General features: G+C 40.6%; 3 protein-coding genes across 24 annotated transcripts in view; 1 reads left to right on the top strand and 2 right to left on the bottom strand.

Annotated features, from left to right (window-relative positions):
- The first annotated feature begins 69 nt into the window (after nt 1–69).
- vti1b (vesicle transport through interaction with t-SNAREs 1B) lies at nt 70–4,410 on the top strand. Its single transcript, XM_005811263.3, has 6 exons — nt 70–303; nt 391–449; nt 1,817–2,014; nt 2,146–2,319; nt 2,491–2,552; nt 3,710–4,410. Exons 1-6 carry the CDS (start codon nt 72–74, stop codon nt 3,801–3,803), a joined length of 819 nt encoding a protein of 272 aa, XP_005811320.2. The 5' UTR covers nt 70–71; the 3' UTR covers nt 3,804–4,410.
- A 2,452-nt stretch (nt 4,411–6,862) lies between these two features.
- arg2 (arginase 2) lies at nt 6,863–15,195 on the bottom strand. Of its 2 annotated transcripts, XM_023353223.1 has the most exons (9): nt 15,113–15,195; nt 14,713–14,847; nt 14,524–14,596; nt 9,787–9,961; nt 9,508–9,667; nt 8,242–8,336; nt 8,025–8,129; nt 7,806–7,942; nt 6,863–7,720 (listed from the first exon to the last, which is right to left on the bottom strand). In XM_023353223.1, the coding sequence occupies exons 2-9, from the start codon at nt 14,824–14,826 to the stop codon at nt 7,539–7,541; spliced, it is 1,041 nt and encodes a 346-aa protein (XP_023208991.1). In that variant the 5' UTR covers nt 14,827–14,847; nt 15,113–15,195; the 3' UTR covers nt 6,863–7,538. The 2 variants fall into 2 exon arrangements, with proteins under 2 accessions (XP_023208991.1, XP_005811321.1); XM_005811264.2 differs by having other exon boundaries at nt 14,713–15,174.
- Nucleotides 15,196–21,090: 5,895 nt separating this feature from the next.
- LOC102228656 (MAP/microtubule affinity-regulating kinase 3-like) overlaps nt 21,091–22,488 on the bottom strand; it is a 51,757-nt gene continuing 50,359 nt past the window's right edge. For 13 of the 21 annotated variants that reach the window (XM_023353003.1, XM_023353007.1, XM_023353008.1 and 10 more), the window contains one exon: nt 21,091–21,962. In XM_023353003.1, coding sequence (XP_023208771.1) covers nt 21,617–21,962 — 346 coding nt within the window. In that variant the 3' untranslated portion in view covers nt 21,091–21,616. The remainder of the gene's footprint in view (nt 21,963–22,488) is intronic. The other 8 variants (XM_023353016.1, XM_023353020.1, XM_023353019.1 and 5 more) reach the window with 4 other exon arrangements.

Below are 22,488 nucleotides of genomic sequence, written 5' to 3'. Positions count from 1 at the left end.
TTAACACATAACCACATAACATTTAGATTTTTGTTGAGAAGTTCAAGGCGCTACGAGTCGCGCGGGCCATCATGCGGAAGAGTCTCGGGGTTCTGATTATAGCCAAAGCAAAACTGTCAGATTTACTTGCGCACGTAATTGTTGTTGTCTTGTCTGAAAAGCCGGAGTCTCTTAATAAGCCCAGCGGACTTCGGTTTAAAGTCAAAATGTCGTCAGAAGAGTTTGAGAAGCTGCATGAGATGTACAGGTCGCTGTATGACGAGCTGAAGCTAATTCCGGAGAGGGCTTTGACAAGCCACGGAGGTAAACACTGTAAACACACAGCCGGCACAATTCATTTAAAAGATATTCTGTGCTGTGAGCGTTGAATTTATGCTGTCTCAAATGCAGAGGAGAGGAAGAAGCTGGTGAGGACATTTGATGAGAGACAGGGAGAGGCTGAGGAAGTGGTGAGTTACTGTCTGTTTACCTTTTAAATGCACTAAATTGGAAACATGTCTCTTTATCTTTGTTAAAATTTGAATTGTATGCTTTTTTCCCCCCCATAAGCAGTTACTTTCGAGATAATCTGTCATTTATGAACCAACAACTTCAACGTACTTATTGGGATTTTATTTGATAGACCAACACAAAGCGGTGCATAACTGTAAGGTAGAAGGAAATGAATGTCTAATAGAAATCTGGAAAGTGTGGGGTGCATTTCTATTCTGTCCATTTGGGCCAATGCTTTCTAGAGCCTTCTTTCGATGTCAGCCGCAAGTCTTTTTTTGGGTGGGGGGTCTCGTTAAAGTTTGAGAAAGACATTTCCTGTATTTTTTTAAGTTATTTTTGAGAATACAGTCTTTTACGCTTTAAGAATTATGATCTATTTATAATTCACAGTTTCGCTGTCAATATTCAACAAAAATTTTGCAATGTGCAGCCCTAATTTAACTCAATCCATCTTCTCATTAACTCTAATCAGCTTCTTTGGAACTGCCGTCATTACTTACTAAGTTAATCGGTTGCAGTGAATTGTATTTAGAGTGAAGGGGAATGAATACAAAGGCCTTCCACAGTTTTTTTTTAACATTTTTATCAAAACCCAAGTAGCATTTCACAAAAAAGCCCTATTTGGTGTTAACATATTTCATTAATGCCAGTCAAATCCAATATTTGTGTTTTCAAAGCAACAATATTTGTAAAAGTGGGGCGTCAATACTTCTTTTGAACACTGAAAATGTCCTGCGCCTTTAAATTAGAAACCTTGTAGCTACAGAGTAGGATGGCTTAATCGTCTAGAGCAGCGGTGTCAAACTACTTTTTATTTTGGGCCGTATCAACAATCTGAATGTTCTAAAAAGGCCCGTTGCGCCACAATACATTAATAAAACCAATTAAATTGTTAAAATATCAATAAACAGCTGTTCCTTCAGGATTTTGTGATTGTTTTAGTGATTTATTTTTTTAAATCAAAATTGCACATTCTGTGTTGCCAATTTAGAAATGTTTGGAATTTTTACAATGTTTGCACTAACATTACGATGTTAAATGTGACTCTTTATTACTCGACGTTTTTAACCAATTTTAAGAGAATTTGCAGTAAAATCAGAAAGAAAAATGTGGAGATTTGTTGATTTTGGTGTGAATTTCGTAGGTTTGTGAAAAACTGGAGGGAATTATTTATGTAATTTGGAGTCTAGGGGGCCACATAAAATGCTACGGCGGGCCAGATTTGGCCCCGGGGCTTTGAGTTTGACACATGCGGTCTAGAGAGTCAGAACTTCTTTTGTTTGGTGGCATTGCTCATCTTTTTTTTTCTTATTTTTTGCTCCAGTTACAAGGAATGGAAGAGGAGTTGCGTGGAGCTCCTTCTTCATACAGAAACGCGATGAGTGCAAAGCTGCGCCTCTACCGCAGGGATCTCGGCAAGCTGCAGAGGGACATGAAAACCTCGGCGCAAGGGTTCAGCTCCTCGTCCCAGACAGTCCAGGGAAGCCATCCGAGCGTTTACTCATCTCAAAATCAACAAAGTGTGAGCACCAAAATTCCCACGCTACGTACCTAATCGAAAACACTCACTTTCGGATCTTTTTTTTTTTTTTTTGTCCAAATTGAATCTAATTCACCCCGTTTTGACGATGCCACTTTGGTCTACCTCTGCAGACACACCTGCAGTCCCAGAGAGCTCTTTTACTGCAGGGAACAGAGTACCTGAACAACGCCAGCCAGAGCATCGAGCGAAGCCAGCGCATCGCCGCGGAGACGGATCAGATCGGCACGGATATTATCGAGGAGCTGGGAGAGCAGAGGGAGCAGCTGGACCGGACCAGAGACAGAGTGAGTAGGCGATTGGTCAGATGTGGTTTCAGTTTAAAGGTGGCATTCATGCATTGCTAGGCGGCAATGAGTGCATGATCGTAGAGGAGAAACTGACTGTGATGTTGTTGCTAGACAACGACACGTTAAATGTTTGTTATTTAAAATGTGTTTTGGTTTTTCTCCGTTCAGCTGATGAATACAGGAGAGAACCTCAGCCGGAGTAGAAAAATCCTTCGCGCCATGTCGCGACGGTGAGTAACACCACGCAGATTAACTCTGCAGTTAATATCACCACTTATAATGACGCTTAAAGCAGCCTTAACATAAATTCACCTTTTACTGACATAGATTGCTCTTCAGTTTCCTCTCATTTTTACCTTTGTTTTTTTTTTTTTAAGCCGATAAGAGAATCCTGGAAATTAGAAGAACTGAAGCACGATGTCCTTTTTTCCCCCTCTGATATAAAAATGATGAGTTTTGTGAGCAACTCTTTGAAATGGTAAAAAAAAGTGGGTGAAACTGCCATGCAAATAAGGCAGCTGTGTTAGAGAAGGGATCAAACAAATGAGCTACTTGCTTTATCCTGTGCATATGTACAGTCAGATAAACAACAGCTGTTTAAAAAATGGAATCGCAACAAACGTCTTGCCGCAGTTCGTAGCGAGAATCCCAAACAGAACAACAAACAAACAAACACTCCGGGATGGTTTGGTGTTAAACAAAGAGAGGCTATCTGAAAATGAAAAATGAAAAGATCTTACCATAATGTTCATTTTCTCCTAACAAAAATAAAAATGGATTCTGCAGGATAATGATCAAAAACTACACAGAAATCTTCAGACACACTAGTAGACAAAAATGTCCACCTTCTAAATAAAAATGATCAAATTAAACCTTTTTTGTAAACTAGATTATTCTGCTGAAATAAAAAATCACTTTTTAGGACATTTTTACGCTTGTCTACCAGCATGTAAAAAAATTATCTGATATTTTCCATTACGACTGTTTATACTTCTCCACCTTAGTAAAGTTACTATATCCTCAACTATATTGTAATTTGAATCCAGTAACACACGTCTAAAGAAACTGTTTCAGTTTCGACGGATGATTCAGCTAATAATTTTCTTCTTGCTTACTCACTTTAATTTGTAAAAAATCTACTTATCAGATTGAATATTAGTCAAAGTTTCATTTTACTTGAATCTGAAGGATATTCTTGGACGAAATAATTCTAACGCATCTACAGAAAACAAAGTACGGTTACATCCCAAGCTTGAGACTTCACATCAGTCATCAATAACCACTGTGATCATGGAGTTCTTCTTCATTCTTATGTTTTCCTTCGTAGATGTTCATCGACAATGAAACTCAAGAGTTTCTCTTTGTGTGCTTCCTTCCCGTCCTCTAGCCTGATGACGAACAAGCTGCTGTTGGCCGTCATCATTCTGATGGAGCTGGGCATTCTGGGTGCCGTGGTCTACCTGAAGTTCTTCCGAAAATGAAGAGGACAACGTCATCTGCAAACAGGCGGAGCTCTGAATCCAGAGCAAAAACCCCGCGGACGTTAAACTAAACACTGTCTCTTTCAGCTGTTCGGTAGCAATAATACTCGTCTGTCGTTCCTGCGACTCCTTCGAAGCGATTAACTTTTTCTAAGACTGGGTGCGTATCCATCGGCTATTGGGACGAGGGTGTTGAATATTCGAAGCCGTTAATGGACCAAACCCGCAGAAACGACCCCGAACTGACATTTGCGCTCTTCTAGCCGCCTCTCAACGCCAGTGATGTCCAGCGGGACGATGATCTGGACGTGTGCGCCGGGCGCCACGAAGCTGTGTCAACCCTCCTTGCGTGTAGTTGAAGGAAAGTGAAAACTGACAGACGTAGAAATCAAGGAATTGACACCAGCTGACTTTGTTTTGTGGCGTTGTGCCGGTTTTCCAAATCAGAGCAAGGCCCCAAATCCATTAGATGCTGAATGTGAACTAGGAGTGAGTGGGAGGTCTTCATGCAGCTGCTTTATTCTTACATTAACTGTACATGTAATCAGTGTGCTCTCAGGAGTCCTTATTTAAAAGTATTCATGTGATTAAAGATCATGTTTGACCTCAGATGGCAGTTTTTTAAGAAGGATGAGATAAAGCAGTTGGGTGGGAGGGGGAGGAGACATCCGCTGTGGATTTACACAGCGGTGGGGAAGTAACATTTGCTACTATGAGATTTACTCTCAAATAAGCGTTGATAAGGCTATTTCTGGTGTGCTGCTAGTGAAGAGGCACATCTGCCGCGGTGTTCCTCGTCAGACTTTCCTGGAAACACGCCGAGAACAAAAACATGTTTGGTGACCTGCTTTTCTTTGCGCTGTAAACATACGGGTTACATAACGTGATTTAAATGAGCTCTCTTGAATTTTCCAGGTAAAAAAAAAAAAAAAATGTTTCCTTGACTCACAAATCCGTTCGAGTTTTTGATGTTATCAGGTGCTTTAGGCATCTTGAGTTTTATTTTTTTTTAATAAATAAATACATACATTTTTTTTTTAATAAAATATTTAATTGTAATATTTAATTAAATACAATTAATTAATATTTAATTAATTATATTTAATTAATTAATTACATATTTAAAATACATAAAATCTTAGTAAATATTTAATCTATTTTATTTTTTTAATTATAATATTTTTAAAATATTTTAATTTTTTAAAATAAAAATATATTATATATATATGTACAGTACAGACCAAAAGTTTGGACACACCTTCTAATTCAATGGCTTTTCTTTATTTTCATGACTATTTATAAGGCAAGAAATCCCACTTATTAACCTGACAGGGCAGGTTGACCTATGAAGTGAAAACCATTTCAGGTGACGACCTCTTGAAGCTCATCAAGAAAATGCAGAGTGTGTGCAAAACAGTAATCACAGCAAAAGGTTGCTACTTTGAAGAAACTAGAATATAAGGAGTATTTTCAGTTGTTTTACACTTTTTTGTTTAGTGCATATTTCCACATGTGTTATTCATAGTTTTGATGCCTTCAGTGTGAATCTACAATGAAAATAGTCATGAAAATAAAGGAAAGTCATTGAATTGAAAGGTGTGTCCAAACTTTTGGTCTGTACTGTATGCATACTGTGTATATATATATATTAAGGTTTTATCTTCAGGGTGTAGATTCAGCACATTCCAATATTTCACCATATATGTCCACAAAATGTACAGTTTCAGTCTAAAACCTAATATCTGATTCATCAAAGTGAAGGCAACAAACTACTACAGGTCTAATATAAATACATCATATGTATTGTTTTCTCCCAGCATTTGAGTGAATGCTTAATGTTGTCTGTGAGACATTCAGTCCCATAGACTGTGGTCACATGTTGAGTCGTCCATCCGTGTCTCTTTGGACTTTCAGGAGCTTTTTCCTGAACTAAATCTGTTGAACGTGTTCAGCTCATTTGCTCTGTCCATACTTCCATCTATCCGATCCTCCTTTTGCTTGAAGCCTGTGATCTTCTTCCTCCCTGACCACACATCTCTGATATTGTTCCATTGCAGTTTATTTTCTATCTTCCTCCTATACATCTCCTTGCTCACTCTAATCTTGACATTAAGCTGCTTCTGCATGCTCCTCAATAACTCACTGTCTTGCTCCTTGAAGGCTTTTATTTCTTTAACAGTTTCTTTAGTTCACTGGTGATCCAGGATTTGTTATTATGGATGCTGTCCTGGTGGGGATGTTGTTGTCCACACAGACGTTTATGTAATCAGTCACACACTCAGTCCTCTCCATCGCAAAGAGCGATCCAATCTGTTGCATAACAAAATCCCATTAGAAATCCAAGGGTTTCTTACCCACAAGTCCAAACCCTTAACCTGTTGTCAAGGACAACAATATCGTCCCCACTCGGGTTTATTTGGCAAGAAAGATATTGCTGGGAGCAACAGTCTAGAAATTTAAATATTTTCTAGTTTTGAATAAGTAAGGAAAGACAAAAAAATAATAAGACTCTCCCTGAAATGTTTGTCCATCCATCAGTCAATATGTTCATCCATTGGTCAAGCTTTCTCTACCGTTCGTCCATCATCAGTCGTACCAATCAGCAACCAATCTGTCCGTCTGTCCTTCCTTACAGGAATAAAGTACTGACTGTGAACTTCGAAAACTGGAGACTGGGAGGGTAAAGATTTAGATTTAGATTGAACAGGAACCTTCTGTACAATGTGTTTTGGGAGTTGCTATTGCTAATACAAAAAAGAAAATCATTTCAAACATCTGTTCTTCTATTACACAAATAGGTCTAAGAATTACATTGACGGAGTGATTTCAAATGAACTCTTTCCCAGTTTTCCTTGCGTTTATAACACGGCTGTACTTAAATAAGGGGACCGTATCCGTTTGTGTCAGCACCAAAACATTACGAAACACACAGACAACCCAATGTACGGTTTGAGTTTCTCCTTTTCTCTAATGTTAGACGTTTGGTCAAACATCTGCCTGATCGCGGAGACAGTTGAGCCACAACTTCATGAAACTAAAAATAAAGAGACAACAGGAGATGTATACAAACCAACATTTATTCACACTCATCATGGAAGACCGAAATAAGTTCCCTTTGTAAATAATCATTACGTCTTGATCTCAAAGTAGAAGCAACAAACCACCAAAGGTCTAATGAAAATACATGATATGTACTTTTTCCCCCAGTGTTTGAGTGAATGCTAAAGGTTTTTTTTGTTTGTTTTGTTTTTAAGGATCTTTTAAATATTTAAAGTGCATGTACTGCTACCAATGTAAACTCCATACAATAACCACAGCTGGTCCAAAAGTAAAAAGTGACGTTACTACAGTAGTTTTAAACTATCTGGCAGAGCCACGAAAAACAACAAGAGTCCTGACTGTGAACTTTAAAGAAAGTGAGACTATTTCATGCCTTTGAGGCAGGTACCTCCTTATCTTTTAAAACACTTCATACAAATAAACAAAAGTGGATTAGTATTGCTTTTCAGATAAGCAGCAGTTTCATCAAACCGTCAGGTCCTTTCAAATCCCGTTAAAGGCTTTCCTCAGCATGACCAACATGAAGACATTTAAAGCCCTTTCGTTTCGTTCTTTCGCTTATGGATCCAGAAATTCCCTTGTTTTCCACCAGAGTTTAAACAACAGCAGAAAGTAAAAACAATGGAATGGTCAGGCATGGCTTAAAGTTCAGATAGCTCTCGATTCTCAAAGCTCTCAGAGGCAGAGCTGCTCCGTGTCGCTTTTCTCCGCAGGGATGGAGGCGTGAGCGCCCTCTCTCGTCTGGCCCAGAGACGACGCGATGACGTCCACCGCTAAGGACGCCGTGGCCTCCACCGCTTCCTGGTTTGCCCCCAGGACGGGGTTCACTTCCACCAGGTCGATGGCCGACAGCAGACCTACGCATCGACACAGGAGCATGTTGGACTCCAAAAGTCAAGGATCTATATAATTTTATAGGACTGTTGTTGCAGACGCTGGTACCTGTGTTGTGAATCTCCTCTGTCACGTAGATCCCCTCTCTGTAGGTCAATCCGCCGTTGACCGGCGTTCCTGTGGCAGGAGCCAGAGACGGGTCGAACGCATCGATGTCGAAGCTCAAGTGGATCGGACGCTGTTTCCTGCAGGTGATGACAAAAGGTGAATTCAAGGCGTCTTTGAATTCAATCAGCACATCAAGCATGATCAGTAAGTATTCGCTACCTTGCCAAAAGATGGTCCAGAGCGACTTCCATGACCCTCTGGATGCCTAGTCTGTCAATATCCCTCATGGTGAAGTACTGGATGCCCAGGTTCTTTAGGATGTGGCTGAAACAAAACGAAAGCGTACAAATAAAAGTTTTTTGCAATGCTTGCTTGAAGGAAAAATCTGTGACACGTCAAAGACATTTTAAGTAAAAGCAGGTACTCTGGTACTCACTGCTCTCCGGGGTCGACGTCCCGCAGTCCGACGTACACCAGATCCCGTGAAGAGAGGAACGGTTTAGTCCAGGAGAATCCAGGAATATCAGGCATCTGGGTGTGTAGATGGAAACAATGTCATTAAATTCAAAAATAGAACTCTGTTAAACAAGGAAATAAGAAAAAAATTAAATAAATAAACCAGAATTTTGGTTAGAAATATATATATATATATTTTTTTTAAATCTGTAAACTGTGGTGTGTGTTTGTCTTCAGGCATTTTTATTTGGGTACCCTTACATTACATAATCTCTTCAATAAGTAGACTCCACACCAGATGCCTTATGTTCCTTGACCTACATACAAGATGCTGTTTGTGGTAGAAAAATTACACTGCAAGTCCCAACACTGCTATGTCGTTGGCAGGATCTGCCGAGGGATGAGGAATGAGGAAGTTCTTCAGAGTTGAAGATCAGATAAAAGAAGATAAATGCCGATAATACCGAAAGAAACTCTGTTATGGCCAGAGCTGCAACGAAATGCTTTGACGAAAGCACATTCCAGAAAGTTCATCTTAGCTTAGCAAAGACGTACGGGCAAAACTTTCAGCTTTGTGAAAGGTGGGTCAATGACTGCCTGAACACAGACACTTCCCACATTTTGGATTTGAGTTTGTGAAAAATGTACAAAAATAAAAACTATACAGTACTTTGCGTTGGTTTATTACATAAAACACCAAACTTAAAGGTTGTTGTTTTAAAGTGACAACATGTGCAAAAGGTTCAAGGGCTATGAATACATTTGTGAGGTATTTTATTGCCATGAAGTTACGACTGCGGGTTAAGGTAGTTGTAGATGAGGGGAAAAAAGAAGGATACATTTTCTAGAAAATTTGTTTGGAGAATCTGAGATTTTCTAGACAAAGCAAGGAGTTCCAAAAGTCAAAAAGTTGTTTGAGAAAAATTCAGAAATTTTGAGATGAATCCCCAAAGTTCTCTAGAAAAGAACCTTGGACATTTCTGAGTTTGAAAAGTTGAACATTTGCTGATAAAAGATCAGAAATGTTCAGATTGATCTCAGAAAGTTTTGAGGAAAAAACTTGAAAATTGGAAATTCAAAAGTCAAAAATGTTCAACATTTTCGAGCTATTTCTAATTATTTTGTTCTAGAAAATCTTCAACTTTTGAAGCTTAGCGGATATTTGCCACCACTTTTTAAAATTATTATTATTATTATTTCTATCTACAATGAATGATCCTATAAGACCTTTCGCCGCCCTTCTCACCTTGTCCTGCAGCTCTTTGAGCATGAACGCCACAGGCTGGCCGTGGAGGTTTCCTGACGGCGACGTCATGGGCGTGTTTATATCGGCATGAGCGTCGACCCAGATGACACACAGATCGGGGCACTGCTGGGCGTGGCCGCTCACTGAGCCAATAGCGAGGCTGGGAAAGGTGAGAAGCAGTCGTAAATGCTCGCGGTTTGAGCTCCGCGCAGAATATTCTGTGCTCCGTGAAGTGTCGTTTTTGTGTCTCCTTTTTCTTTTTTTTTTGGAGATTAATACCTGTGATCTCCCCCCAACATGACCAGAGTGTGCCCGGCGCCGACGGCTCTGCTCACTGCGCGGGAGAGCTTCTGGTTGGCGCCGCCCACGCTTCTCGGGGACTTCACGTCCATGTGGGGCTCGTCTGTCTCCGGGAGGTGGAAGCTGAGGTCGCCGAAGTCATGAACAGAGTAGTCTGAGAAAATGAAATGTACCGTCATTCTTCATCAAGCTGCAGTACGCAACTTTTATTTAAAAAAATATATACATATTTGTTCAAACTTTCACCATGTCTTGACAGTCTGTGAAACACTCTGATCAGAAGCGATCAGAATTAGCTCTACCAGCTAATGGCTATTTCACACGACCCACGTTACATCACAACATCATTGCCATTAGTAAGTATAGTTTTACTTTCCCTTGTTGTGGTTTAGTTTCAGAAGAATTAAAGTCTGAAAAACTGAAATATTTTGTGCTGAAACCCAAATGTGTCGTTCTAAGCGGTTAAACGCAAACAACGAGGCTCCCGCCGCCCTAGAAGAGAAACCGCCCTGGACCGCCGCCCGTATCAGAAACCGCTCACTGTCTGCAGAGCATAAAACCTGCCACCCCTCAACTGTTCAATGCAATCCGGACAGTTGCACGGTGTGAACACCAGGTGTCAGTGTCTCAGACGCCTCCTCACAGGGATTTGCCTGACCCTGCAGCCCTTGAGAGGGTTGAGTCACCGGCTGCCAGTGGAACATTAGTGACGGGGCACTTTCCACTTGTCCTGATTCCCACTGGGGCTCGGGTTTCAGTGACTGCGCCTCGCACCGTGCAAAGTTGCTGCAGACTTAAGAACTTGAAGAAGAAAAAAACAAACCGTGAACTCCAGGGAGGATGATAGATTGTGAACAATTTGCCATGTTTAAAGGCCATCAGGGTTGAAAATGTAAACCCTGTTAGCGGTGTCGGATTACTCTGCTGATCTAAGGGCTACCGGCCTGGCCAGCCCTGTGGGGCGGGACAGGAATAGCTTTGACCTGATGCAACAGCGAGCATCTCTTGCAGGACAGACCGAGGAGAGTGTGGACGGTCTATCTGCTGGTTCTGCTCAATCCGGTTCAAATCACCAACTCAGAACTCTTACAGCATGCTGTTTATTGCTCAAAAGGTCTTGCTGTGATTGCTGAGGCACAAATACACAAGACATTGTATGAACAAACGGCTTTAAGATTCAGGGATGGTACGATGTGCAGTTGGGTTGGTGTTCAGTTGCAGATACTGGACTCCATTCCTGACGCTGCAGCCGTTTTGCCCGTTGGGAGGCTAATTTTCACTCCAGTTGCCTTAAACTTCAATGAGTTAAGATCTTTTGATGAAGAAGTTGAGAAAAATCTATTCACGTTGCCCATTTTTACAGTGTACTGGCCACTGCCTACAGAAAAGAGAGACTTTCATTCGTAATTCCTCATAATAGTTATATCATCAGACAGCCATGCTAATCATGACAGCAGTTTATGCATGTACGCTCAAATCGTCCTGTTGACTGCACCGCAAACCTATTATTTGTTTCGTTATTTTAAAGTACACTTTACAACAGAAATGTTCACATCAGTAGGATTGAACCTTTCCCAAGTAAATAAGTCACATTGTTTTACAGCATAACACCTACTGTACGTCTCTAGACCAAATATTAGAAAGTTTACCAGGCAAATTATACCTGCCTAGATACATGAGGAGCGAATTGGGTACGTTTTATTTTCACGAGGCCTAGCTTAAAACCCGACTCTGCTCACAAGCTTTGAAACTGCGTCGGATTTACTCTGTAAAAGTCAATATCCAACACATGCAACTTTCCCTTCTGATTTCATCCGATGTCTGGGAGCAAAGCTGGTCGGATTACTTGGCAGCCGTTGCTTTACGCCTTGCTAGATTGAAAGCAAACACCGCTATGAAGGCTATTATGTAATTTCACAGAGCCGCTGGCATCAAAGACACTCGGCCCGTTCCCCTTCTTTATTTATAGTCGTACAGTCAGAGGTGCTGAACAGGTGACGACTGTTTTTATTTAGATCAGTTTCAGTAAATACTGTTGAGTATTCTCCAAATGACTCAATTAAACTGGAAATAAACTACTTACTAAGATCATGTTTTGCTTTAGAGCCTGTCCTTCCAAACTAGAAAGAAATATGTATAAGCACTTTAAATCTATTTGCGTACTTCTTCTAGATTTCTGCATATTTACATTTATTTTTAAGTCACACTTGTAGTTTTTCAGTATTTTTTTCCCCGTGTACTCTGGCCAAACAACGACATTTTCTTGCCAAATTCGCTGTCGTGTCTGTGCGCAATGGCATTAAAGTGAATCAAACAAGATGGCGCCCACACCGGTTCCATGACAACCCCAGCGAAGATCTACGCTTCATTGAGAACAACCGGTTTCGGGTTAAGAAGCACGTCTTGCTAGCAAGCTAGGGCTGTCGCTGAGGCGGCTGAAGCTGGACGCAAACCTCGGTTTTGGCTCCAACACAAACTTGTTCAACCGCATTACTTACTACCTTTGGGTTCAATATTCAGAAGAGACGGGATCCCGTTTCGTTGCTATGCTGATGACTGCCAAATGTATTTCCCTTTGAAGCCACAAAACATCTCCTGGCACGCCTCGACGAGATCAAAGTGTTGTTGCGTTTGAATTTTTAGCATTTTGATGAAAAGAAAACCCAGGCGACGGTGTGTGAACCCAGGGACCCGAGGTCCTTAGGCACATATTTACGATTGTTATTACACAATGCAAAGGGTTTATGCTTTAGGTTGCATTGCATAGAAATATATCAACTTTTAGTAAAAGCAGTTGAGGTAGTTCCGGTGTTGAATAAAGAATTTCCATGTCCAACTTTAGGTAGTTGAGCGAGTGCCGCTTCCAATAAGCGCCGCATCGTGACCGCTGTCGTCAGGGAAACAGTTTACAGACCATTCAGGTTCCGTTCAAATACACTCGATTGCTCCCAGAGGGAAATTAAAATGTTGCTATAATTCATGTTAACTCAAAATGTCACAAAGAGCAAACTTAAAGACTTTTTTACGACTCCAGTACCATTTTTTTGCCTTAATCGTAAACAATTTTAGAAATATATTTCACATTTGTTTCAGTACTTCAAAGAGTCAGAGAGAGTGTCATAAATCCCCTCCATCCATAAACCGTGTTTATATTCTCTAAAGATTACAGTCGTAAAACTACCCGTAATAATCTGATCAGGTGTATTTCGTATTGATTGACATAATCTTTAGGTTTTAAATGCATGATAACGAAGATTGTTCTGAATCAGATGCTGAATACCTGTCGTTTATGAAATATTTCGTACTTAAGAGACCAAATCAAACAGAATAACTCTGATTCGATTTTTGTTGTGGCAGATTGTACGTTTGGCACATTTCACACACCTGTTCCACATTTTAAAAGCAAAAGATATTAAAGTTGCTAACTTGTTCATTGTCTCCAGATGCTACTTTCAAATAGCTAAACAACGCGCCACACTTGAACACCGATCGCCATTTCAAAATGCTAACTAATTAGAGCATCTTTGCTTGTTTACTATTCCTTTAAGGTTAAAACCAGCAGCCGTAGTAACAAAGACATGATGCGAGCTAATTACAACTGACGCTAATAAACGCTGGTATGTCACAGGCTTAGCGTTGGAACGATGAAGTATCTGGTTTTTGCCATGCTGGTACGGAGGGGCCCCGAAATAAAATCTGCTCAGGGCCCCAAAAAGGCTTGGGCCGGCCCTGGTCATCCCAACCATCAGTGTTTAAAAATGACCCACAGGTCAAACTCAGTTTACTCATTTGATTGCAAATGAGCTCAGTTGGGTTTTATTTAGCGGAGTCGGGCTGAAAGGAGAGGATGAATACAAACAGCACACTTTTTAGATTTAAAAAAATTTTTTTTTTAGAATTTTAACTAAAAGCAAATGATAAAGAATTTGTTGTTTTTTTCCCCTTCCAAGAGAGCAACAAATATGAACCACTTTGCGTTGATCTAAATCCCTATTGGTTATGTTTTTATGGGTGGGAGTACCTTGGCAAGGCAGTGAAATATACAACAATCGCGCAGCTATCTGGACCATGGATGACTACAACTTCATCACAGCGTGTGGCGTACTGTCACGTTTTTGCCGTCTCTGTTATGTCTGAGTCATTGCTCATTTATTAATCGTGACGCACAGCAAGACAATTGCGTTGTTTTTGTTTGTTTTCCTGACCGAGGTGTTTGTTTGATTTCTCCACCCGCCGGCGGCCTGCAGCTTCTGTAACCAGGGCGCAGCCGCAGCTTGAGGTGCTGATGAACGGGTGGTGGAAGTATATAGACTGAAAACAGTAGCTACAGTGACACACACAAAAAGAAAGCTCAGAAATGAGTCACCTTCCGAGCATCTGCAAAAGCGTGAGGGGGGGGAAAGCGTGACTAACACTGACATGTGGATTTCAAATAGAGGAAAAACCTCACAACGTGTAAAAACGTCCGCGATGGCGAAAGAGTTTAAAAAAAAAAAAAAAAGGAAGAACAAATCAGAGCAAAGCAAAACGAAAAACGGCGCCTCACCTCTACACGCGGGTGTGTGTATATTTATCCCGTGTCGCGGTGATGTAACAAGTTCGGAGAAAACCGGATGTAGAAGTTAAAACCCTCCCGTGTTTTCAGACACCCGACGTTGCATAATAACTCTGCGCCACCGGCTGCGCCGTTCCGGTCCTTCCCCGCTTTTCACCTACCTAAGCTGGACAGCCGCTCGATGAGACCCGCATCTCTGATCGCTTTGGGGCCGTGCTCCACGCCTCCTCTTTTCTGTAAGCAGAGCAGAAGAGGGGATGAGGGTGGAGGGATGTAGAATGAGTAGATTGATAAATAAATGAATGAATGAAAGAGGACTAATAGTAACAATAAAGGTGAGTCTCTTCTACCTGTCCTTTGGAGAACGGGGCTCCCAGGACAGCCACAGACTGAGCTCTGCTCTGCTGGCACGTTTGTCTGAGTTGAGTTCGGAGAATACGGGAAAGCGGTCCCCTCAGTGCCATTTTCTTCTTTTATTATCCTCTCTGCCCCCCCCAAAAATAAATAAAAAATAAAATAAGTGAATAAATAAAATAAATAATCCTCAGTGTCTTTAGTCACAGAGAAAAGAGTTCCGATGAAAGCCCGGCGAAACGTTACGCTGGTGGCCGCTGTTGGCGCAGGAGGAGGCCGGGCTTTTATTGGCGACAGACGCCTGTTGAATATTCATGAGGCGAAGCGCGAGAGACGCAGCGGCGGATCCAACACGCCCTAATTTAGTCACACAAACAACCGCGAGTTGACATTTACCTGCATGTTATCTGTGCTGGCGGCTGTTCAAGTGTCGCAACTCGAGTTTATCGAAGGGGGCTCGTCCGGTTTTATTTATGCTCTCTGACGTCACGTTGAATGACACGCATCCGGGCTGGCCAATGGCGGCCGTCGGAATCGGTGGGATCGTTTTTTTGTGGGGGCGTGTCTTTTCTTTCAATGCAAATTGTAGGCCGAGATCTTTTTTCTTTTCTTTTTTTTTTTTCTTAGATCGGTCATGGAGCTCTGATCCTGTCACCGAAGTGGAAATTTCCAGACTGCCGGCCCGGCTTACGGTACCGAACTACCACAATGGGCCGGGCCGGGCCTGGGTGGGCACGGGGCCGAGAATTCAGATGCAAAACATTATGAAACGTTAGTAAAACATGCGAGCATCTGCATATTTCTGTCATCCGGGTCACTCCCGGGGTTAGAAGACCAATTTACGCACTTTAAAAAGGCAAAAAATAAATCTAAATGCGTTTTTACGTTAGATTAATTTAAAAAAAAACGAAAAGTACCTCTTGGTTTTTTTTTTTATTTTATTTCTAACACACCACATACATTTAGCTGGCATGAATCAAACTTGGCAGACTATAAAACAAGCCTATAACCAGCTGCATTGTCAATCTGTAAAATGCAGCACCGCATTTTTCACATATCTGCACTGCAGCACAGCGGCCATGCAGAATCACTGTGGGAGATAAGATTTGAATTTAAAATGTATTTAGTTGGATTTATTTTAACAATGTCTTAAATTCAAACTTGTACCCTAGTATTTAGAGTTTGCACACAGAAACCTCCGTAAAGAGGAGGAAACACTTGCAGAAACAATAAAGTATAAGTTTGTTTTTGATCCATTTAGAGTTGGAATTGACATTTACATACAAAGGTCATTAAATGTTCGTCGTCTTTGTGATGGATTTTGAATATAGGTGAGTTCACAATGCAATCCATGCAAAAATCGGTACATTGTCATAAATCATTTTTCTGATTTTTTTAAATGTTTTTTTTTTTTTTTGACATATTTTAAATAATAAAAAAAGTAAAACCTTGACGGTTTCGCGAGACATAAAGACACCATGAGGGACAAGATCATAGTGATTAAACCTCGGATCCAAACGTAGAACAGTTTGGATCCGGTGTTGTGCACGATTCTTCAGTCGCTCCTTTTTAAATATTCAGTCTAAGAAGTTGCATTTTTTTAAAAAAAGATCTTTTAAATCAGAGGGTTAGTTAAGATGTTCTTACAGTTGCAACATTTGGTTGAAATTAAGAAGGAATTTCACGGGGGCCCCAAAAGAAAAAACCCGGGACATGTGCAGGAATAGAATCTGGAAAAGCACAAAATGAACGCAGGATTTTATGGAAATTATTCAAACAACAACAAAATCTATTTTTTATTAAAATCTTAGTGTCTGTAAAGTTATTCTGTTTTTGTTTGTTTTTTTTCTTCATAGCCAATGACATCCCATGCCTTGATTTGTTCAGACCTACTTGAACTTGACTTTGCAGTTGAATGACTCAGCAGGCTGATCTGTTCTTTGGCAGCTTGCAGAACTTAAACAGTGAAGTACCGCACAAAGTGTTGGTTCCCTGCAACACATGCCGTCTGTTATCAACATGAGACAGGCAACAGCGAGAAAACCCATTATGATCACACACTGCATACCAAGTAAGATATTTGGCGCCCCAAGTGTCTGAAAATTGTTGGGGGGTTTTCTACCCAAACGATGGTATTTGTCGCCCCCTGTCGGTTGAGTCAGGGTAAAACTTAAAATGTTGGCCGCAATAATGACCTTAACTGCAGCTGCAGCTTTTGACCGTGACACTTCCAACCCAGGTTCAGAACTGAAGGCGCCATTTTGAGTGAAAGATCTTTTTTTGGATGAGAGAAGAGGCTCAGTTGCCATGTCATGCAGGGGCGAAGACCAACATGCGGATATGAAAATGTTTGTTTAGTTTTGCGGTTGCGAACCTTGACTTTTCTTCCGTCTTAACTGAGTATGTATTGTTAAGGTAGATTTATTTCCTCACCTTCAAGCATTCTGGAAAAGACATAAGAGTTCACGGGTTTTTATTGCGCTAAGATGCAGAATTGTAAAATCAAAGACAAACAAGCAGGAATCAATAGACCAATAAATCAAACGATCAATAAACTTTGATGGTTCGGCTATCCATGCATGGTAAACCCCTGGTAAACATGCAAAACCACAACACAAATGTTGGATTAGACTCTAGCCTTGGAAATGGGAGCAATTGAACAGCATCACAAACAGATACAGGAAGGAAGTGATATGGTGTACAAGTCAAGATTTTGAAAAGTTACGGCTTTAAAATGCCTCTTTTATTGTCATATAGTTTAAAGTCTTTAGAATATCCAGTAACTGCTGCACTTTTCTTCTTTCACTAGAAAGATAAATTTGACTGAGGTCGTGGAAAACAAAAAGAGCACCAACCATTACGTTTATTAATCTAACATGGTTTAAAAGTTCATTCTCTTTCTTGCTTTTACAGCCTCTTCTCCAGAGCAAAAATATGATCTGAATGTGAAAAAAACTAAAGCAAAGACGAAAACCTGTCGTACGAGAAAATGATGCCACAATCTATTGGAGTTTACAATAAAATACAGTATTTAGATGCTACAGCAATGGTATTCAACATTTTTCAGCCTGGACCAAGTACAGATTTTACAGTTTGAAGGCTTTATCTTTATCTTGAGTCCTAAAGCTCCCAAAACAAATTAGTGTGGATTTGATGGTTCGATGCTTCACTACTTGAACTTTACCTCGGCTATTTTTTTTAATGGAGGGCACAACAGACGGCAGCTGTTTATTCAGTCAAAATTAAAGTTGAGAACCGTTATAATTAAACGGCCATTTCTCCCCCCTCCCTCCATGTCTGGAGCGCGTGCAGATGTGTGAGCTGCTATTATGATGACATTCTTCCAGCTGAAAAATATAAATTGACCTGTTACTGTTTCTAACACTGCGTGATTTTTCTTTTCATTGCCAAGAAAATCATAGTTTTATCAACTGAAGTGTTTTCTTTTTAGCCTGACACAGGATAGTCACCAAACGTCACATTATGCTGCTTTATTTAGCAGGTCAGAGTCATTGTGGTCAATTACATACTAATGTAAAAATAGGACTCTGCTGTGTGTGTGTGTGTGTGTGTGTGTGTGTGTGTGTGTGTGTGTGTGTGTGTGTGTGTGTGTGTGTGTGTGTGTACATAAAATGTAGTCAAGATCATAGGAGCTTTGTTTTATTAATTTTTACATTTCGTTGGAGGCCAGTGGTCCAGTGAAGCTCAGATGAGGAATGAATGTAGCAACACATCAGAACAGCCAGAGACCTCACCACCTTCAGCACTGGAGAAGGAAAACTCCCCACCTGAGCATCAGCACCCACAGCACCTTCACCTGTGGTTACTATCATATAGAAGAAGACCCATATACAAGCCACCAATGCCAACGTGTGTGTGTGTGTGTGTGTGTGTGTTCTAACCATCCTTGAAGACATTAAGGAGACTCAGAGGGTTCACAGTCTCTCCTGAAACAACGTGAAGGACCAGTCGCTGAGGTTTTACCTGAGGTTCTGTTTCCCCTCTCTGGACTGGCACTGATGGTATTAAACCCGTTTCGACACGTTTATTGTCTGGGCCTAATTTTGGACAAATCTGTATGGTGTCATGCTCAGATGCTAAAAGTTGCTTCTGGTTCTCAACAGTTTCAAACAGAAGTAAATAAATTGTTGTTTTGTGTACATATATACTTGTCTAAGAAGTCTTGATTCATAGCTACAGGTTTACTTTAGTATGCAGTTATGTCTTAAAGAATTACATGATATTGACATATGACCTCATATTCATCGTGAAAAGGGAATAATATGAAGAAATTGGACATTTTCATGGTTAAAAAAAAAGGTGGTCCCATTATTTTTTTTATTTTTTAAAAACAAAATGGGGAAGGTTATGTGCAGTGGGATCCTAATAAGTGATATGAGTGATCATTTGCCTTTATTTATGGTTCATCACAGTGAAGTACAAAAACGTTTAACTTTACTGCATGTTATGTCTAACATGACATCAAGCATGTCAAACCGGAGTGGGGTTTATGTGAAGGATGTGAATGTGACATGTGAAACATTCTTATAGATTTATACATCATTATATGACAAGAATTGCCCAATTTTAGCATCTTGCAAGGACCTTGCAAAGAGGCTTTGAAATAGTAAACTTTGTGTTTGAATTCAGCTGGTTTGCTGAGTAAAAAAACAGTGAATCGCTGTAGAAAGGTGAACTCCTGACTCTCCTTCCTGCTGTTTTTCCAATTTAAAGTTTAAAATTCATGGGCAACGCACGTGGTGTTTTCAACGGAAGTGACGTGAAAAGGCCTGGATGATGATCACCCGGCGACGACAGAGCCCGGATGCTTCTCTAACATCAGTCGAGGACAGCGGTGACGTCAAAATGGTCAAAGATATATTAATATGAACGCCATAATACATTGGGCTGCACAGTGGCTCAGTCCATAAGGCTGTTGCCTTGCAGTCAGAAGGTTGTGGGTTCGCTTCCCAGCCTTTCTGTAGGAGTTTGCATGCGTGGGTTTCCTCCCACATTCCAAAAACATGACAGCCAGGTAAGAGTTAATTGGTCACTCGAAATTCTCCCTAGGTGTGAGTGTGTTCCCCTTAGATATGGATGAATGGAAAAAATAATAAAAAATTTATGATTGTACATTTATGTTAATCGCCACATAGAGACGTAATAAATTCAGATGCTTTGACTCGCCAGTAAGCGCTTTGCTCTCCTCCCACAGAGCCTCCTTCCCACTTTTTTGCCAGGTGACTGTTGAGGAGTTTGTCCATGGACAAATATAGGAGGTGTGCTGTTTTTTTTCTATGGCAAAATTAATAAACAAAGAAGCAAACATTGTTCAGTTCTTTTTTGCTTGATTTGAACAATATACATGATTTGATAAATCCCTTTTTTTTTAGTTTTAATGGCTCTAGTGGCCTTTATTTGAAAGGGGTCAGACAGGAAAGTGGGAAGCCATACGGCAAATGTCACCAGACCAGGATTCAAGCCTGCGAGGAATGAGACCTCCTTACATGGGTTGTGCTTTTCCCCTGTGCCACCACAGCACGCCTTGCAGAAATTCTTTGATCTCCTGTGGCAACCATTAAGCTGGAAGGACCTAGCTCCGCCTACAAGGCAAAGCGCTCACCCTTTTCCACAGAGCTCCTCCTGGGAGCTATGGTCTCCAAGCTGAGCCTCTGCCTCATTTAGCAGCCTTTCTCCTAAGACTGACCCACTCAGCTCCTCCAGACTAGCGGCAGCAGCAATTAGCAAACACCAGTTGGAGTGTTTGCTAATTGCAAATTACCTGTCAATTACCTGACAATAGAATTTTTTTAATTACCAATTTTTAAAAAATCAGCTCGTTCTGCTTTGCACTGAATGACCTCATAGGAGGCACAAGAACTGATCTGGTCACCTGGGATTCGGAAACAAAGATTTCAATCCAGTTTTTGTTGACCGTGGTAATGATGTAGTTGTTGCTGAAGGTGTCGGCTGCACTGCAGGTGGAGCTGGCTGGTAAAATGTGGTTCATTATGTGTCTGGCGGTTCGTTTCAGGGAAGTGGCAGCTGATGCAGCAGAGGAGAGGCATCTGGACGTGGAGCCATGTTTTGTTTTTTGTTTTTTTGTAAAGGGGAACTCGATATCTAAACCTAAATATGCCAGGTGTATGAATACTTTTGGGCCGTACAGTCAAGAATTAACTTATTTTTTTCTCCACAGCATTGTACAATAGATACATAAACTGATTTCAAGTTTGGTTTTAAAGAGGAGGAAACATATTCATATAAATGTGAGCATTTAATCCCATTTTAATCAGACATTTTTTAATCCCAAAATGTCTGAACTTTAAAAGTAACTAGTCCTGCTGGTTCTGGTCCAGTGACGAGACGGGATGTTCAGGTTGACAGACGCTTTAATGGAGACATGAGTGAACCTTAACCATGTGGGCGTTAACATCGACTTCCCATTATCTCTAACTTTTAACAAAATACAAAAGAAAAAAAAATTAAAAAGTGTAGCAGTGAAGTCATCTTGAAAGCAAGATACATTATTTACACAAGAAAAAACAAAAAGCTACATCTTTTTTTTCTTTTTTTTTACCGAGAGAAAAATAAAAATAAGAGGTGAAATAAATAAGACCAGAAATGCTTTTTTTCCTCCACATTCACAGCATGACAAATCATTGTCAACTTGTTAATGGCGACCCCTGGTGGTCAAAACAGACATTAGTAGATAATTCAGTAATTATTGCCAAAAGCCTGTATCTATACATTATAATGTTCAATACATACTGTGTTTTGTTTAAAAAAAAAAAAAAGCAGACATTTGGAAACTGCTACTTGGATGATTGTACAGCTTAAATACCTCTGAATATAGATTTGATTTAGATTTTTTTTAACTTATCTTTTAAGTCCTTTTGTTCATAGTTTTAAGTCGTTGGCTACTTTGGAAGCAATGTTCTTGAAAGCGATGGACGACCCGGATATCCTTTTGAAGCGGACGCCGTTCAGGGAGAGACGGGGGAGCTTGCAGACCTCCATCTCCCACTGGACCAGGTTCTCGGCCCGCCCGTCGCCATGGACGCAGAGGAGCAGGAAACTCTCTTGCTGTTCGTAGTCGCAGTTGTTGGCGTCGAGCACCTTGCGGATCTCCCTCATGATGTCGCAGGGCTCCATGGAGCTGGTGGTTCTCATATTCCAAGTGAATCTGAGGGAGCGGGGCTTACCGTCTTTAATTTCCCCTTTCTGATCCCCAGGTACATGGCGACTGTGGGGAGAAAGACACGGAGAAGAGCTTGGCTTAGATTGGCTAAGAATAAATTAAAATCCTGCTGGGATTGGTTGCAACAAATCTTTCACAGAAGTGACTTTTTGTTTCTTTTAGGGGCGGCAGTGAATGAAACCATAAAGTCTAATAAAGCTGAAGTTTTTCTTACTGTGACCTGAGCCGCTCTGAGCTCAGTTTATCTTTATGTCACATTTAGGTTGCAGCACAAAGCTGTGGAGCCTTTAACTAGACAAAATGTAGTCAACAGTCATTACAGCTTTTTTTATTTTTTGCTTGTGAAACCAACTTGTCTTTTATTCCAGTTTAACGGTAAAGTTAAATCTTGTTTTAATAATAATAAAAAACAGTTGTAAATAATCTATTACCATATTTACTCTCTCGTTACTTTTACTACATTTTGTCTGACTTCCAAACTGAGAAAGGGGAAGTAAAAGAAAGTAAAACAGACTGAAGCCATCTCTGAAAAACCCAGAATATCACTGCAACATTAAGATTTGATTCACTG

This window comes from Xiphophorus maculatus, chromosome 19 (genome assembly GCF_002775205.1).
Source record: "Xiphophorus maculatus strain JP 163 A chromosome 19, X_maculatus-5.0-male, whole genome shotgun sequence".
NCBI classification, from domain to species: domain Eukaryota; kingdom Metazoa; phylum Chordata; class Actinopteri; order Cyprinodontiformes; family Poeciliidae; genus Xiphophorus; species Xiphophorus maculatus.
Note: the sequence above shows the minus strand (reverse complement) of the source record. Positions and strands in the feature narration are given on the sequence as shown.

What these genes read in the sequence shown, in the direction of transcription:
- vti1b (XM_005811263.3), top strand. Translation starts at nt 72, where the DNA reads ATGCGGAAGAGTCTCGGGGTTCTGATTATAGCCAAAGCAAAACTGTCA. An exon ending in GGCTTTGACAAGCCACGGAG is followed by an intron (nt 304 to 390) that starts GTAAACACTGTA and finishes TCTCAAATGCAG; the next exon opens with AGGAGAGGAAGAAGCTGGTG. An exon ending in TGGACCGGACCAGAGACAGA is followed by an intron (nt 2,320 to 2,490) that starts GTGAGTAGGCGA and finishes TTCTCCGTTCAG; the next exon opens with CTGATGAATACAGGAGAGAA.
- arg2 (XM_023353223.1), bottom strand. Translation starts at nt 14,826, where the DNA reads ATGGCACTGAGGGGACCGCTTTCCCGTATTCTCCGAACTCAACTCAGA. An exon ending in CCCCGTTCTCCAAAGGACAG is followed by an intron (nt 14,597 to 14,712) that starts GTAGAAGAGACT and finishes CTCTGCTTACAG; the next exon opens with AAAAGAGGAGGCGTGGAGCA. An exon ending in ATGTTGGGGGGAGATCACAG is followed by an intron (nt 9,668 to 9,786) that starts GTATTAATCTCC and finishes CACCTTTCCCAG; the next exon opens with CCTCGCTATTGGCTCAGTGA.